The 19,515-nt window shown below is 34.8% G+C and overlaps 1 protein-coding gene across 3 annotated transcripts in view; it reads right to left on the reverse strand.

Moving 5' to 3' along the window:
* Window positions 1-2,549: 2,549 nt before the first annotated feature.
* Window positions 2,550-19,515, reverse strand: part of LOC150084040 (protein zer-1 homolog) — a 127,913-nt gene continuing 110,947 nt past the window's right edge. For 2 of the 3 annotated variants that reach the window (XM_090375869.1, XM_090375870.1), the window contains exons 15-18: window positions 13,187-13,284; window positions 4,622-4,748; window positions 3,387-3,436; window positions 2,550-3,214 (exon numbers count right to left, since the gene is read on the reverse strand). In XM_090375869.1, coding sequence (XP_090231995.1) covers window positions 3,192-3,214; window positions 3,387-3,436; window positions 4,622-4,748; window positions 13,187-13,284 — 298 coding nt within the window. In that variant the 3' untranslated portion in view covers window positions 2,550-3,191. The remainder of the gene's footprint in view (window positions 3,215-3,386; window positions 3,437-4,621; window positions 4,749-13,186; window positions 13,285-19,515) is intronic. The other variant, XM_090375871.1, reaches the window with a different exon arrangement.

Below are 19,515 nucleotides of genomic sequence, written 5' to 3' on the forward strand. Positions count from 1 at the left end.
CACTACGAGAGGTGTGTCAAGAGACTTGAACTTTCCTTGGTTTACTGTACGTAAAGCGCTTCGAATAATTTTATGCTGGTTCCCGTACAAGATTCACATAGTGCAAGTCTTGTGATCAGCAACAACAAATAGACTTTGCTCTACAATTTCTGGCTCGTATGGAACTTGATGATACATGCGACCTCATTAGACCACAAGAACTCTAATAATCTTGTGGTCTGATGAGGCAAATTTCACCCTTCATGGGGCTGTAAATGCACAAACTGCTGAATATGGGGAACTTCTCATCCATTTGCTGTGCATGAAAGACCACTACAAAATCCACATTTTACAGTATGGTGTGGATTCACAGCAGAGTTTATAATTGAACCATTTTTCTTTGAAGAGTCTAACCCTCATGGCCCCGTAAGATGTACGGTAACTAGTGCACAATACTGCGCTCTTCTAAGAGATCACATTATTCCTGCTCTGCAAGAAAGGCAATGCTTGGAGACCATAGTGTTCATGCAAGGTGGTGCCTGTCCCCATGTTGGTCGACAAGTGGAGGAACTGCTCCGTTCAACTTTCTGCAGTTCTGGCCAGCCTGATTACAATCTGTGATTTCTGGCTGTGGTTTCACATATCCTAAGGATACCTGAAAGACAGAGTTTATCGTGGCGGCATACAGACACTTGTCAATTTGAAAGCAAGCATTAAACAGCACGTAGCCAACATCCCCAATGAGATGCTATGCGAAACTGTGTCGCACGTAGTCTTCCGTTTTCAGAATGTCATTTCAGAACAGTATCTGTAGATTTGTAAGTTCTGATATTAAAATCTAATTCTAAGTTAAGTATTCCATCTTATGTTTACAGTGCCAATTTCTCCCCTGGTGGCGGAAATCCGAACTAATTTTTTTCCTTCTACAAATTGCTTCCCCATACCCTAAATAACATACCCACCAATTTTCACAGCACTATCTCTAACCGTTTTGACACTAGAGGATCCTGAATAGTGAAACTTATTTTATAACCACCCGGTACTTTACTGGGTGTGGAATAATCAGTCCTATTTAGAGGTGTATTGCTAAAAAATAAAAATAGTACCGGAACGCTCTTTCTTCAGAAGACTATATGATAATGCTACATCGACTGTACAGTAACTGAATCAGACTTCAGACTCATGGTTCATAGAACAACCAGTTCTAGCGTTCAGCTCATGGCGAATCAAAATGCAGCATTCGCACACATCACAGTATATCTCATTCGTTAGATCTCTTTATCTAACATATTGTACTTTAGTAAGAAACGTTCAAGTTTCATTGCGAAATTTATATTTTTGTTTTTAAATAAATTTTTAAAGAAATCTATTAATTTTAAAGATTACTATTAATATATATTTGTAGTAGCAATGGATAAAATAGATATTTCTCCCTCCCCTTTGATTATGCCACTGTTTCATAATATTAGGTGTATAAATTTAATGATTTTTTATTATGACATTTAGAAAAAAGTATCACAATGTCGTTCCGGCCCCGAATACACCACCGGTCCTATTATGTTTCAATAAGCTATTTAATTTGTAGTTCTCAATGTTGAACATAGTGTTACTTTATTATTTTAGTTACCCAACTTATTTCACATTGTATTTCAACTTTTATCAATTTTCTTTGCAACAGTTTATCTCGTACTGTAGCCAAATTATAACATCTAAGATTTGGTTAGATTAGGCTAAATATTAAAGAAACGAAAAAATACACTGAAATTGTTAAAATTTCCAGATTGAATTAACATTTATCACATCATAAGTTTGCCATTACTCATCATGTTATAAAATAACCACCTCCATAATAGGGTGTATGCAGGTTCCTTGACTGCAATTAATGTTGGACCAGCCACTCCTATATGGAACCTCTAACCAGGAGCAATGCCAAAAATCACGTGTGCAACCCAAAATTTTGACCCTGGAACATGGTCTATAATTAATGTGCTGCTCACTGACAGCAAAATGTGTGAAGGTGGCTTGGCAAATGAGCTCCCTCATGCTCCAAGGTCTGTAATATTGAAATTGAAGGAGTATAGCATACCATCATTATGTGCTATAATGATTACACCATACTATATTCTTTAAAGTTGATAAAGGCGCACATTGCTTCGAAAGCTTCTTTGTGTATGTTTTCAGTACTTTTATTATTATCTGCACATTCCTATTCACTTTTATGTTTATCTGTTTTAGCTATTATTCTTTAAAAATTTTCCATTATACTGTACTTTATTTTTCACTATATTTTAATACAATTTTGTTTCTTACACTTCAATGGTAGTCGCAAGATTTATTTCTGTATAGTTATACTACTATATGATATATTTTATACACTTGCGGTAATGCTTTGTTATTCCTTACAGGTTCTGGAATTATATGTGAAAAGTCATTGTTACTCAATCATGTTCAAAAATATTGTGCCATATAATGGTATGTAACTTCTTTGTTTCTATGATTTAGCAGTCCTTGAATAACATGTTAATTTTTCTTATTTTATATTTCAGTTCATATATTTTTTTATTGGCAAGGAAACAATATAAAAACTCTTTTTTTTTTTTACAATGCAAATACAGTCAGTATTACTTTCTGTCAAAAGCACTCATAGACTTACCCCCTCTGCCCTTTCAGTACTGCAAAGCACAGAACTGAATTCTTCCAAATATTACTACTACCCACATCTGCAGACAGATGTGAAATTTACTCTCTTCCTTTTCTTTAAAAGTTCGTCTACTTCCTTGTACAAAATAACAAAAGCAAAATGCACAAATCTGAAGAGCAGTTTCTTTGTAGGAAGAGTTAACAGTTAAATTACATTTTACAATCCTCCCCATCTTCCCCAATCAATGATTCTTCACTCAGCATTCAGGGAAAACTAAAAGTTTCACAGTACACAGGGATATCACTTTTATTACACACTTGAGAATTATGGTTTAACTACTAATATTAACTTAATAATCAACATAAAATCATATTATTTATGTATACAAAGAGACAGGATGTACAATAAACTCTAGATCCACTAATGAATCAAGAAAATACTTGTCTACGTTACAAAGGATAAAGGCTGCACAAAGTGCTACAATTACAGGCAGAAATTAAATGCACACACTGCACAAAGTTTTGAGAATGTCACTGTACAGTTTACCCTTGGCAAGCTTGCAGTAAATCATCTACATCATCATCCTCTTCATACCTGAATAAAAAAGGGTGGGGGAAAACATTCAAAATTAAGACCAACCTAAACAACCAAGAAAGTTAAAAGAAATTAATTTAAGGTAGAGTGTAAACTGTAAATAAAAATAAAACCTGTGTTTTTTGAAATAAGTAACATATATCTATATAACTTTTTAAAAATTTATACAAACCAGAAAATCCTCTTCTGAAATTCTTCATGTTTTCTGTTTCAGATAACCATCTTTTCACAAAAACAATAAATGTCATATTTTTATTTCTTTATCTTTATTAATTTATTTTTATTTTAAGCAAGGATTGGGGGGGGGAAATGGACACACAAATTAATTACAAATTTAATAAATTCAGGGAATTCTTATCTGCTGTCAGTCAACATATTTTTAATTTATTGCCACTAAATGAAGCTGAATATAATTTATATGATTAATTTATGTAAGGTTCAATACATTTTGCTATAATAGATTTAAAGGTATTTAAATCTTTTTAAACAAATGTGACAGAAATTAAAATGATCTACTTATTAAATATTCTTTTCTTAATATCCAATAAATATTTTAAAATAAAGATTCTTACACTTTAAAAAAAAATTAAGAATACAATGGTCAACACACTGCAAATGTAATTAATCTCTCTTCACACGTATTTGTATGGTTATTGTTTACATATTAAATAATTATAAGTTACCATTTTGACATTTAAATTAATAAATTTAGTTTATTTAAGAGTGAGTTAAAGAATATATCTAATAGCCTTACAATACTTTTAAATATTAATGATTAATAGTATTTATAAGATCAGATTGGAGTGCTGATTACATTAATTTTTTTTTATTCTTTTATTATTATATTGCTTATGATTGTGTTTGCAATTACAGATCTGAATGAACTCTATTATTCTGAATTATGTTTTTGAGACATTGCAGTATGTTTGGACATTCACAAGTCAAATACACACCAACGTTAGAAACAAATGTGTTTTATTGAAATTAGTTATTACAAGACAGAATTAGTAAACAGACAAAAGACATAAAAAGAACATATTGTACTGACTGGCAGCAGTACCAAATTAAAAACATTTATCTATGTTAAAAAGGCAGAGTGAATTTTAGACTGAGCACCATGTACACAGTTTGTGATTTAAAATAATGTATACTGAAGAAACAAGCTGACTGTACTGATTTTAACAGTATTGCAAAATCCAAGGGCTATGGCCTGCCAAATATCCCTATGGTAAAATATATATACTTGCTAATTTTCATAACACACACACATACTGTTATGGACAAGATACACTTTTAATATAGTGTACTGTAACACTAAAGAGCTGTTTTAAATGAAATTACATACTTAGAATGAACGTAAAAATATTTTCAATAGAGATTCATTTAGTGAAATAAAAAAAAATGTACCTTTCACATCGCTCTATAATAATACATGCCAATTCTTCAATACGCTTATATGCTATAGATTTCTTAAGGAGTTCTTCAAGCATCTCAATACCACCTTCTTCCTCCAATAATGAACAGTATTTGTCAGCTAGGGAAAAAAAAAAAAAATTACAACTGGGTATATGTTGCACATATAGTATGAATAACTATACGGTGTGTCATCAAATACCAAATATCAATTCTAAAATGTTTGGCATCTGGGAGTTCAATGAATGGATGAAACCATTGCTTCACAAAAACTTACAAGTTATGCATCAAAGTCCATAATATTTATAAGTGCCACAAATTTAATTTCCCACCTCTCCATCTTAAGTTTTGCTGGATAATGCTTCCCAGCCAATTAAACTCACTTACAAATAGTTCTAAAAGCTATTCCTACACGGTCCTTTCACTGTACCATACATTCAGAATAAATTAGTTTATATTATTGTTTGAATACAGTTCCCCTCAATCCTCTTGGCTTCTGTGATACCTACTATTCTGATATCACAACCTAGTTCTGCTAATTTCAGTTCCACTTTAAAACGTGATAATTGTAAAAACATCAATGGTAAACTGATGGTTGTTCCAGTAGCATATTTAGCACTGCATGTCCTGATTCCCTGACAAGGAGAGCAGGGTCCTTGTTGATCTCAGTGACATTCCAGCTGTATGAGTCTCCATTGCTTTTTTCTACAAAAATAAGGTTTCAGCTAGTCGGTCCAATTTATCCAATTTGGTCAATATCTACATGTTATTTCCCTAATAATAGGTTATACCAAAAGAAGGAGGAAGGATTGGTTCTGGAGGACCCCAATCAGTTCCTCACAAGCCTGGCTTAGGAGATGTAATTCCTTCTCGTCAGACAGTCCCGACCCTTCAATAATCCAACTGAAAATATATTTTAAACTAAAATTTAAAACTGAAGCACCTTCTAGCACACATATTTCAGTTGCATTGATTTAGGTGCATCAGTTTCCAAGAGGTAAAAACCATGTTGGCCTCACCTGAGACTGACTCAGCCATGTTGTGAAAAAAAACACCTATAAAAACTCCTCACATCACTCTTTGGATTTGAACTTAGCTCTTTTCCACCCAGCATAGTGAGTGACATGTGTATAGTCATGTGATTATTTGCAAGCATATGCACTGAAAACATCATACAGGTGTATGAAACAACATATAGGTGTTACTGTTTGATTTTCTGTGGAAATACATCTCCAGTTCTAATCAGTGATAGAGATCAAAAGTAAAAACAATACTAGAAGAATACTAAAATCCACAGTTATGTCACTCTAACAAACATTTTAATTATTATTATTTTTTTTGGTGCACTTATTCGGTTAGTATTGATTGCAGATGAGTCTCGCTAATACTTCCTCCTAATATTGCTCAATTATATTTTTAGTATTGTTTTCTACAATTATTTTATTATACTTTTAAAACTTTTCTGCTTCTCTTTTTTCTGATTTTATTTATATCTTTGGCCATTTGTCACATGCATTTCTTCAATACATAAAATTCTTTTGTCCAGCATCTTTAATTTTTATCCTAATAACTTTGGCATTATGCTGTATAATGATTTATTGTTGTTAGGGATTTTCTTGGTGCACCAACTACTTTGATCATCAGTTCCTATTGTGGGCTGATACAACTTGTAGTATACAAGATAATTCTTAATTAAGCACACTGCCTTGTGGGAATGTGCTTATTTTCAGCCTCAGAAGATAAAGCTGAGACAAAAATGTCTAATAAATGTGACTTAAAGGATGTTTTGCATTAGGAGCCATGTAATCAGAATGGGTTCACTTAAGCATATTCCTTACTCCACCAATAAAACAATTACTTTCACTTTTAAAATCATGCGTAATATCTTGATGAGCAAGGAGGCAGACTTTTATATGTATACATTCAAAAAGTTAGCCAAATTTGTATTATCAATGCATCAATATGTCCACATTTTTTAGTATGTGAATCATTAACTAAGTGAAAGAACTTCATTCTAGTGACTATGAGAGAGAGAGAGAGAGAGAGAAACCTTTGAACACACTGAGGTGCCCTAGTCTCACGTGTGTGGGACCCTTCTATTAATATGAACAGGATATACTTGTTTCATGCATATTAATCAACTGTTACAAAAAATTATATAATTTATACTAGAACTTTTAAGAATTGTTGTCCTTTTCCTATTCCACATTTTAATAAGTGGAATAGGAAAAGGACAACAATTCTTAAGTTCTAGTATAAATTATATAATTTATTGTAAAAGTTGATTTCTATTGTTTTTAATCTGTGTATTTTATTAGCTATTTTTGTTTGATTGTCATAAATTACATTTAATTCCTGTTTGACTAGAGTTCAACATACAGCATTATGAATTATTTAACCATAAGCCCTTTCTTAGGGCCCAAAATGCAATTTTTCCTACTAGAGTCCTATTCACAGATGAACTATACTTCAATCCTTGCACCAAGGAAGTTGAGGATTAATTGCTAGAGAAATGTTCATTTATCAAGTTACACAATGTTCTTTTGCTTGATATAATAAACAGCTTCTCTTTTCAGGTTGCTCAAGGCTTTGCAACCTGAAAAATGCCACCAGTTTCTTTTCTGAATATTATAGATCTAGATGATCACTTGTTAATATTATTTTTATTCATCTACTATATTTAACACTTACACACACACACACACACACACACACACACACACACACACACACACACACACACAGTAACTCCCCACTTAACGCTGATAATTCGTTCTGGAAAAACAGAGCGCTAAGCGAGTGCCGCATTCCCATAAGGTAACATATGTATTTGTAAGTTGCAGTCAGTGCCATAGGATATTTCCTAATCAATAATAAACGGTAGTGAAAAGATACACAAATGTTGGTCAAAATATTTAATATTCAAATATTTGTACATATAAAATATTCTGCATTACATATGTATATAATTATGTGGTAACTACTTACGTATCAAAATTAAACTTAAAATTCGAATTAAAATCATGAATTTAATTGACCTAAATTGATTTAATTTAATTGATGAATTTAATCATGAAAAATGTGTCGATTTTGGGTTGAACTTTGGCCCTCTTCCAAGGGGTATTAATTTTAAATCCCCCGCAGCATTACCACCCAACAATAATGTCAACCGATCCTTCGCCACTTTGAAACCTGGCATGTTTTTCTTTCAATATGAAACTTCTTTTAGGCATTCGTTTCCACAAAAGTCCTGCTTCATCTATGTTAAAAACTTGTTGAGAAGTATAACACATAATACCCCTCTTCAATAATTTTAACAAGTTCTTTTTTGAAAGTTTCGGCTCCTTCATCTGTACTTGCAGCTTCTCCCTGGATTTTAAATCTATTCAACCAGCCCTTACCAATTTTAAATGGTTCCACATTTTTTTTTTTTTTAGGTGAGTTTTCTTCAGATCATCATATTGGCTAATCTCTCTCTTTTATAATATTTAACTTAACTGAATTCTGCACTGAATATTATCTTCAATAAAATTAGTTAGTCTTTCCATTTCAATCCTAATAGTTGCCCTAGTCCTAGTTGTTTGCAGTGGAACAGCTATCTTTCCCGCTGCTAAAATTAATTATTTATTTTTTTATAATTGTTCTTACAGTTAAACTTGCAAGTCCTAAATTATGGCACACATCCGCTTGTCTTTGACCAGAATTGATTTGCTTCAAAACGTTTAATTTAATTTTCAAATTCAGTCTTTTTCTTACATTTATAGTCTTCATACTGCACCCAGACGTTTCTTTTTCATTCTTATCGGCCATTATCGACTCTTCGAAAATGTAACTGCGTTGGTTGCATTAATTACGATACAATGTTCAAGTAAACTGTTCGTTATGCACGATGGCTAATACTGTACTGAGGGATGACTAGACTTCGGATAATTGCATATAACGCAAATATTACAAGCAACATACTTGATCATTTTTTTAAATGTTGATCTCGGAACTACGTAACAAGTCACCGTACTGCATTTAGCGTGCGAGAAAATTTCTCAAGTCGGCGTGGGAAACGTTTTAATGCTGTTTTGCTATTCATTTTCAAGCTATTGACTCCATCAAATGAAATGATTTCATTAATTAATATATGCCAAAGACGCAATCTGTAAGAGTGTTATAGTGATCTGTGACAGGGTTATAATATAAGAACAGCATTATAGCCAATCAACGTAAAGCAAACCGCGTTATAACAGGGCCCTGCTGTATAATTACAAGAGTATGTAAGATATGGATTTAAGATAAAGGCATTGAACAGTGTTTAAAGTACAATAAAAGCTATTCCATAGAGCCCTAAGACCAAATTAATAGAATAAGTGTATATTAAGCATTCGGAGTTAGACTATAGGCTAATAAGAAAGATAAGATTTTAGAATAAACGTATTCAGTATAAAAGTATACCCAGTGAACCATGCGGCCAAAAGATTTAGATAGCCTGAGTTGGTTTAATGTGTTATATCCTATAAGTAAATAAATAATTAATAATAAAATAAAATATGATAATAAGGCAAATTACTGATATTAGGATATATTGAATGGTATGTTTATGAGGACTAGCACCATTTAATACTTGGTGTTATTAGCATTAGTTGAGGCATATCATGCAAGAGAGCAAGCTTATACAACATCAGCCAAAAAAAAAAAAAAAAAACACCATTCCCATTTCATCCATTGGGTCACTCCAAACCTTTGCCTAGTTCAGCCTTAAATTTATTTAAGCTATAAACTTCCACAACAACAGATGGAAGTCTGTTCCAGCAATCAACTACCCACTGGCTAAAGGCAAACTTCTGCACATCTATTCTACAACTGTCTTTCCTCAATTTAAATCTATGCCCCCCTCAGGTTCTTAATCTGAGCAAGCAGAAGTATCCCGTCAGCATCAAGCTTGCTCAAACCATTCAAGGCCTTACACACCTTGATCAGATCACCTCGCAGGTGCCTAGTCTCAAGATGCTACAACTTGCCTTTCTTTGTAAGCGCACCGCTTTTTTCCTCTCACCAATCTTGTTGCCCTTCTCTGTACTCATTATTTTGCCAGTTTATTGCTAAATTTTAATATAATTTGTAACATTTGGATAATTTTAGATCATTTGGACCTAGTTAAACTAGCAGATAACAAACAGAAACAGACAGCCATTGCCAATTATTGATTGAACGTGTTGAATGGTGCTAGTCCTCGTAAACGTACCAGTCAATGTGTCGTAATATTGGTAATTTGCCTCATCATCGTATTTTATTTTACGGTCAGTTCTGCTATAATGCACATTTTAGCAGTGTGACTATTATTAGGTAACAATGGCACCAATGTGACTATTATTAGGTAACAATGCAAGTATTATGCGATTTTTGCATTGGCTCATGCGCTATTTCATTTGATAACAAAACGCAAAACTTGGCACCAAGCTGAATGTAGCAACCTGTGCAACAATACATACAAGTTTACGAAGCTTAAAAAATGCCAAATGTGTGTGAGAGATATATTTTACATTTTCCCATTTACTAGTTGTATTGGTTAGAGACACACTTATCATTCACTGTGTTCACAGGATAACAGGTGATACGTAGGCCAACTCATGTTTCCAGGAGCTTACATTTTTCCGTTCGAACAGAAATTTCATGAGGCAGGATAGCGTGAGTGGAGGAGCACATTTCTTTATTGGGCTTTTCTGTTAATGCAATCTAATTATAAATGGGTAGTAAACTCGATCTTATTGCATTTGTGATAATACCGATAGATGGAATTCTGTGGATTTTTATGTTATTATGGTGCAATGTGTTTCCCCTTCCATGAAATTTTCAATCATACAAAAAACAAATAAATTTTCTGAATCTTCTCTTCATTTCTATTTTTAATGCGCAAAATTGTTACTGCATATCTTACTTGTGCAATTTGTGCATGCAGTGTTCATTATCACTGATTGCTTATCTTTTAATGTCAGTGAACAGAAATATCAATTAGTATGTATATATTAGTGCTATATTTACTGTAACGTTTATTTTTTAATTAGAAATTTAAGATTTTTAAAAACCTGTGTTAGCAATTTTATTGGGTTTCTAACTTTTTTTAGCAGACTGAACATTTTCCCCTCTTCCTTATTCCTATTTTTTCCATAAGCACCTTCTAGCGCGCTGTTGTTTTTAATGTGCAAAATATCATAATGCGGAGATTTTTAGGAACACATGTACGGCATTATAGCAGAACTGACTGTACTTGCATTTATTTTAATTTATTATTAATTATTTGTTTATTTATAGGGTATAACACATTAAATCAACTCAGGCTATCTTTTGGCCACATGGCTCACTGGGTAATTAAAAAAAATAATAATAATAAAAAAAATGAAATGCCTCACTGGATATACTTTTATACTGAATACATTTATTCTAAAATCTTATCTTCCTTATTGGCCTATAAGCTAACTCTTAATGCTTAATACACTCTTATTCTATTAATTTGGTCTTAGGGCTCTATGGGATAGCTTTTATTGTACATTAAACACTGTTCAAATCCTTTATCTTAAATCTGTATCTTATGTACTGTTGTAATTATTTTACTGACTGATGTAATGTTTAATCAATAATTTAATAAATAAATAAATAAATCTTTATTGTGAAGTAGATTTACAGCACAATATCCCATCACGGCGACGAGCGCCAGGGGTTCACATATAGATAACATAAGTACAAATTCAAATGGCTACAAAATATAGCGAACACATACAAAAGGCTACAAAATACAGATTACAAATGCAAAAAGAAATACAAATACATCATAAAAACAAGGAGCTGAACACAAATAAAGAAAAACAAATACAAGTTGGCAGTGATTCAGGTTTCAAGAGCTTTGATAAACTTGTGTCTGTCCTTCTTTTTACTTATTATGGTGTCGATGTCGGCGTCCACACGGTTGAGGGCAGCGAGCATCTGCTTGGGCAGAAATCTTTCGGTGAGTACAAGCCTGTTGTGGTGAGCCACAAGTGCTGGTACCGACCTTAGGCTTGGCTGTGGAATCCTCCAAGAGCAAGCATTCCAAATATTTGGAGATGATATTTGGCCTGAGATGAGTTTGGCTGTGAAGACCAGCCTCTTTTCAACGATCAGGAACTTCAACCTCGGGATGTCGAGTGCTTGTGCCATCATGGTAGTTGTGGTAGCGGGAGGTAGCCGAAGCTTGTTATTCGCCCATTTCAGTAGCCAGTATTCAGCAGTGTACACCCGCTTAAGGTTTGTATGTGCAGCAGAGGCCCATATTTCTGCACCATAGAGAATGGCAGGGTAGACGGTGGAGGTGATGAACCTTTTAACAGTGGCAGGATGTCGGATGTGTAGCAGCTGCTGCTTTGAGATCCACCGTAGACGAGAAAATCTGGTACTGAGTTTGTCGATCTGGTGGACAAAGGACATCTTTTGGTCGAACAGAACGCCAAGGTCTGTGTGCGAGGGTACGTTTGGTATTCGTACCCCTGCGAGTGAAACGTTGAGTACTGTCGGCATGGATTTAAGGGAGAATATAACCTGAGCAGACTTCAGAGGGTTGATTTTTAGATTGAAGTTTGCCAGGTACAATTCTAGATCCTTAAGTTGGGAATTGATCCTGTTGCTAAGCTGGGTGGGGTCGTCGCCAGGGTTAATTGGAGTCAGCAGTTTGAAGTCATCGGCATAGCATAGGAGACCATTCGTTGAGGCAATAATGGGCACGATGATGGCTGTGAACAGGACACCCCCCTGCGGTACTCCAGCAGTAATGTCGCAGGATAGGGTATGTTGCTGCCGATGGAGAATAAGTATTCTGTGACTGAGAAGTGATTCCAAAAAGCACAGCATATCACCTCGAATGTGAAAATTCTCCTTAAGTAGGAGGAGCAAGGCCGGAATCGACATGGCATCAAAGGCTGCGCTTATGTCGAGGTATGTGGTTGCTAGCTCAGCTCTTTGTTCGAATGCTGAGAGAATGCGTTCTGTGGTGGCTGCCAAGTTAGTGATTGATGATTTTCCTGCGATAGCATAATGGATTTCAGGTGGTTTCGTCTGGAGGATTTGTTGAGTGATTGTGGGTAGCAAAGCCTTTTCAAGAGTTTTTAACAGACAAGAGGCAACTGATATGGGTCTGAACTGGCTGACGTTTGAGGCAAATTGGTTTTTGGGGATGGGGTACACTCTGTATTTATTCCACTGGGGTTAATGGCATTAATCTGATCTGGGACTCTTTTCCTACAATTCCATTCAAACATTTTCCCATTTACCTTTTATTATTACTTATTACAGAAAAGTCTAAATATATATAGACTTTTCTGTAATAAGTAATAATAAAAAGGTAAATGGGAAAGTGTGCATGTGTGTGTGTGTGTGTGTGTGTTCACGCATCATTGCAAGCTGTATTAGTAAAATGAAATGCAATAACAAAAATAATTTGCCTTATGATACATAAACAAAAAACAGCAATTATACAAATACAATAATAAATAATTTTGAACTGGCAGAAAATTTTTTAAATAAGTTCTGACATCAACTTACGATACATTTTGGTGAGATTTGCTAAAGCCCACACTGCCCAATATTGTGCCTCAGGAGTGTGATCAACATTCAATAATCGTAATATTGGTTCAAATGACCTGAAAAATAGGAGAAAATGACATTATTGATAATTTTGAAAGTGTATGTAAATAGCAAGGCATGATATTAAATAACAAACAATAGCAAAATGAAGCATCTGTATTACAAAAAGAGAAAGAATCAATCTTTCAATTTCATTCCTTGAATACATTATTATGACAAAGTAGCTAAGCACATTTTAAACTTTACTTCCCAAATAATGGGGGGAACAGGAGATTTTTAGAAAAAGCAAGAGGGTATTTTAAAATCCGCACTGAACTATAAATTAAATTTTGCTGACAAACTATACATTTTATATAGCTGGAGGATTGTTTATCAGTACAGTATGCTTTGAAATATTAGCTTACCTAACATTTTTTTGCCTATGGATTTGATTTCTGTTTGTATTGATTTTAGACATTAAATGATTATGATTGCTTCAAGAAATATACTGCAGCAAACTTCACATCTCTTCAGACATGACGCGTCAAAGTTTTGCTTATAATAATGAAACTGCGGCACAAATTTCTGTCAAGAGCACTTCCAAAACTGCACCAGAAAGAGACCTGAAATCTTTTTCTTTTTTCCCCCCTCGCTTGCTTGACTTCTCTGATACTTGTTATTGCTATGAGAAATTTTTATATTGTCAAGGATTATTACTTGGGATAACCCATTATATTTCATGTTTTCTTGTGCACTTGACACTGTACACCAATTCTTACCTCTTTCATAATAGTGTTTCAGTAGTCCCTACACTAAAATTACAGAAATGATCTTACAAAATATCTATTTCTTCACTGTTAACCATATCATAGAGAGAAATACTGGAAACTTTTTTTTTTTTTTTTTGCAAAATCAATTCGTTTCAATTTGATTCGAAAACCTGTTCTCTGAATAGCATTATTAGATGAGGCCTTGGTTCTCCAAATACAATTATATTTAAGTTAAAATTAAATAATATATAACTTAACATTTATGATAACCCAGTTGGGTAACTTGCTATCTATAAATTTTGTTTTGGGCTAGCAGACTTTCAAATGCCGTAAGGAAGCAGGCTTTTCTTGTCTTAGGATTTGTTATAGAAAGTCAGCTGGCTGCCAAATTAAGTCTACAATTTACCAAAGTCATACAGCGTCTGCTATGAGTAAATTAAATATTTGAATTTGTAACATTTCATTGGATAGTATCAGCTTACAAATCCCCTTGACAGTACAATATGCAAATTTGCACTAATTCCCCCCCCCCCAAATGAGGTGGTTAAAGGACATTAGCATTAGCAGAGGTATACACTGCAAGAAAGCAAGCTTATGCAGCATCAGCCAAAAAAAAAAAAAAAAAGCCCCCCTGTTCGTTCCAAATAACTGTCCAGCTCACCCTTAAATTTATTTAGCAAGAGGAAGAATCTTATCAGCACTGAGCATGCTCAAACATGCACAAATCAGATCACCTCGCTGGTGCCTAGTCGCCAGACACTAATCTGCAAAAGTTAAGCCGGTCTTCGTAAGAGCAACCCTTGTTCCATTCACTAATCTTGTTGCCCTTCTCTGTACTCATTCCAATAGCTCTACATCCTTCTTAAAATGAGGCCTCCAGACCTGTAAACAGTACTCAAGGTGTGGCCTGACCATTGCCTTATACAAGGGGATAATCACCTCCTTATCCCTGCTAGAAAAATTCCTGTATATCATTGACAAGACACCATGAGCTACCTTGCAGACCATCTGCACTGCACAGAAAACTTCATATCTGCCTGCACAACTACCCCCAGGTCCTTTTCATTCTCTACCACTGTCAGTTGATATGTTACTCTGGTATTACTGCTTCCCATATGTAGTACTTTACATTTGTCAATGTTAAACTTCATTTACCACCTCTCAGCCCATCTTATCAACTTTTCTAGATCCTGTTGCAGCAGCATACTGTCATTAGTGTCCTTAACAACCCTGCCAGCCTTCGTATTGTGTGAAAACTTGGACATTAAGCCTGATATACCATCATCAATATCATTTATAAATACAGAAAATAACAATGGACCCAACACTGAACCCTGAGGGACTCCACTAATAACATTAGTCCATGAAGAGCAGTGTCCATTGATTACCACTGTGTCTTCTCCCACTCAACCATCCCTTTATCCATAGCAACAATTGGCCTCCAATGCCACACTGCTCCAATTTGTGCAGCAGTCTTCAATGTGCAACAGTATCAAAAGCCTTTCTAAGATCCAAATATATGATATCAAAGTTATTCCCTGCATCCAGTTCCTTTGTGACCACATCATAGTATCCAATCAAATTGGTCAGACAAAACTTTCCTTTAACAAACCCATGCTGTGTTCAAGCTATAAGCCTGATATAGCTGAAGTGCTTCTTTAACCAGTGCCTTCATTAGCTTTCCTGGAACAGAAGTTAAACTAACAGGTCTATAATTATTTGTGTCACCCTTTGATCTTGGTTTGTGAATTGGGGTCACATTTGCATATCTCCAATCCATGGGTACCTACCCTGAGTCCAAGGAAGCTCTCATAATTATGGCTAAGGGTTTGCTTACTTCCTTTGCTGCCTCCTTTAATATAAGTGGATAGATTCCATCCATCATCAGATGCCCTTCTTTTATGTTTTTCTTCAACAATTTCTCCTCCACTTTGCTCTGTGTTATTACAAAATCATCTAGCTCACTGCCAGAGTTTAATTTACCTCTGGCACTCCCCTTCCCGAATAACCCCTCATGTGTGAATGTAGATGCAAAATACTCATTTAGTTTGTTAGCTACCTGAGCAGGATCATCAACAGTTTAACCATCTCTAACAAGTGGACCAATCTGATTCATCTCCTTCCTTCTAGAGTTTACATAAGTAAAGAACTCTTTACTGTTTTTCTTTGAATCCTTTGCCAAAGACTTCTCGTAATCTGCTTTTGCCTGCCTTTGTGACTTGGTTACAGACCAGCTTATATCATAGGCTTCCATGTCACCCATTAATTTATATGTATCCCATGTATTTAACTGCCGTTTTCTGGAACAACCTTCCTTCTTATGTATTTCCTGAAAATTACTGTCTACAGAAGTTCAAGTGTAATGTTAACAAATATCTTCTTTCGTCTTCTCCACCTCCAACCCCAGCATGGTATTAAGTACTATAGGTTCTTCTAATACTTCTTGTTTGGGTTTTTCAGAAAAGAAAAAATTTTCTTCTCTGTCTGATATAGGTGCACTATAGCCCCAGAAGCTTATGCACCATTAAACATCCATAACACACACACACACACACACACACACACACACACACACACACACACACACACACACACACACACACACACACACACACACACACACACCTCATTAGTTCATCTGACATCCATTCAGGCCTAAACTTTGAACAATATTTCTTAGTTGGTATGTAAAGCCTAGTAGCTTCCACGATAAATTCTTTGAATGCTTCTCATTTTGAATTTGCTGTTGGTAACATCATCAGTTGGTCCCACCGTACAGAATTTAAATACTGTCTCAGAACACCGTAGTCACCTTTACAAAAGCAAAAACCCTTCCCTTTACCCCTGATGGTAGTTACCTCTGAGTAAATCCCACTTCAGCACATTGTGATCACTGCCACCTAATGGTTCCTTCATCTGCAGATTCTTAATGCATGAAGAATCTCTACTGATAATCAGATCAAGAGTATTACTCCCTCTAGTTGCCTCCCGAACATACTGATGTAGAAAACAATCATCCAATAAATGCACAAAAGCCTTGCTAGTGTGGAGTGACCAACCCACAAATTCCAGTCAATATCTGATTGATCTCCCAGTTGATATCGACAGTCAATATCTGGGAAATTAAAATGCTCCATTATAAGACTCTCTGATATACTGGGCCACTATTTCCCAGTACAGTTTTTGTTATACTCATCAGAGTCATTAGGCATATAACACACTCCTACTCTCAGTTTTGGTCTCCCAGTGCTTATGTCACACCAAACTGACTCGACACTGCACGGTCCAGCGATGTCAACTTGCAGCACTTCCTTGGATTTTATGTGTTTCTTAACTAATAGCATAATCCCTGCTCCCTTCCTATACACATTGTACTCCCCAAATTCCAGTTCTGCATTCCTTATATCTATGTGACACCACATCTCTGATATCCCAACAATATCTGCCTTTGATGTTTTGACCAACAACTCAAATTCATTTACCAAACTCCTAGCATTGGTGTATACTCAAGTATATATGCACCTGGTCCTATTCTTAGCTACCCTAACACAACCCATGTGTTTACTTGTACTGCAATGACTCCCAGTGATCTCTGAAATTCCCTGCATCTTGTTTTCCAGGCTGCTGCTCATTCTAATAGAAGCAGTGCAAGAATCACTTTCACCTCTGCCAGTGGCTACTGTTAATCTATTAATCCGTGTATCGCCCCCCCCAAGCTAGTAGTTTTACAACTTACCTAACACTGCCTCGATAGCATCAGCAAATATTCTTGCACCCTTTCTGTTTAAGTGTATCCCATCTCTGTAGAAGCAGTCTCTTCTGTTAACAAGTACAGACCAGGCTGAAAAAAATTGTACCCCTTGGGCCTTGCATGATCTTTCCAGGGCTGAATTGATCGACAGGGCTCTCATCATATACTCCCTCCTATCGTGTCTGGGCAGAATTGCAGACACTTTCAAATTCAACAGTAATTCACGGCTTTTTTTCAACAGTGACCTGTACTTGTTAAGTAATTCTGCCGGTCTCCTACCCTTAATATCATTAGTGCACGCGTGTACAATAATATTTCCTTTTGTGCCCATAAAAGATGATATCTGTTCTACAGTGTCATCAACCTTTGCCCCTGGCACACATACTCTGGTCCTGTTCAACCTATCCTTTTTACACACTATGTTCCCCGTTTTCCTGACAATAGAGTCACCGACAACTAATGTTATAGTAATAGTAATGTATGCAGGAATGACTGTTCTCATTAAATTATACATTGCACTGCAATAACATAATTTAGAAATTTAATTAATTAATAACTAAACATTACAAGAAAAATATTTCAGAATACTGGTTTCCATCTGAGGGAATTGGAATAGATATACAATTATGAAATAACATTAGCATTCAGTGAGGCTAGCAGCGAAGAGAAGTTATAAGTCCAATAAAAAATACCTTTTCTTTGTTCCTGGCCTTTTTTCTTCAGACACTCTCTTGGCATATCACAATGCAAAGACTGTATTTACTATTTAATCTGTACTGTGAATTTTAAGATGTAATTTTGTTATTGTATATCCATTCCGATTCACACAGATGAAGGAACTACAGTGTTCTGAAATGTTTGGGATTTAAAAGGAAAGTGGACTTTACTAATTTATTGACAAGGGCAGGATGGTGTTTTGGCCTATATTTCCAAACTTAAATCATAACTGGCATGCTATTTAAGAGTTGAAAACGTGATTTATTTTCTCTTAAAATAAATCTAATTATAATAGTTTTTTTAATAAATTAAGTTCTTTTATTTATATTTATTGCTTTCTAAATTGAGATAAGGTCACTTCTGGGGATATGGAGTGCATATGTTAGAAATGAAAACCTGCAGAACAAAGCTTGCTTTTATTTTAGCTAAAATAATTACAGTAAACTATTCTCAGGTGTTTACTACTGTTCTATTCTGTAATGAAATTAAGAAAATAAATCATATACTTTTTGAAAATTCTGTTTTTAATGCAGTTTCACTATTACAGTAAACCCCCGCTATTCGTGGTTTCGTGTATTCGTGGTCGCTGATTTAATATAAAATGAAACCTGAAAAAATGTGAATTTTAAAGCTCAGTGAACATTTTCCGCCATAAAAAAACATGGGCGTAGCTAAAATTATCTTTCTCGGTCAAAACAGTGCTCAGTGGGTGGGCGGGGGGTAACAAAATTGCGAGCGTGGATGTTTCTCGCTAATCCTTGTTCAGTATGTGTTATGTGCTTGCCATGGAAGGTTTCGTCGTTTGCTTTTAATTTATATGCTTAAAAATTGAATAAATTTATCAATTTATAAATTGATATACTTACAAAAGTGATAAATCTACCATTTTGCAGTGTAAAACAGACTTTTCGAGGCTGTTAATGGAAGAAAGTGACTTTATTGTGGACAAGTTCTTTCTAACCCATACAAAAATATGGTTACGAATAACAAGGGAAATGTGAAAAGACAACAAAGAAGGTGATGACATTAGCGAATAAAATTGAGTTATTAGACAAAATTTCTAATGGTGA

Source organism: Mastigoproctus giganteus, chromosome 6 (genome assembly GCF_048544385.1).
Source record: "Mastigoproctus giganteus isolate SK-2022 chromosome 6, ASM4854438v1, whole genome shotgun sequence".
Taxonomy (NCBI): domain Eukaryota; kingdom Metazoa; phylum Arthropoda; class Arachnida; order Uropygi; family Thelyphonidae; genus Mastigoproctus; species Mastigoproctus giganteus.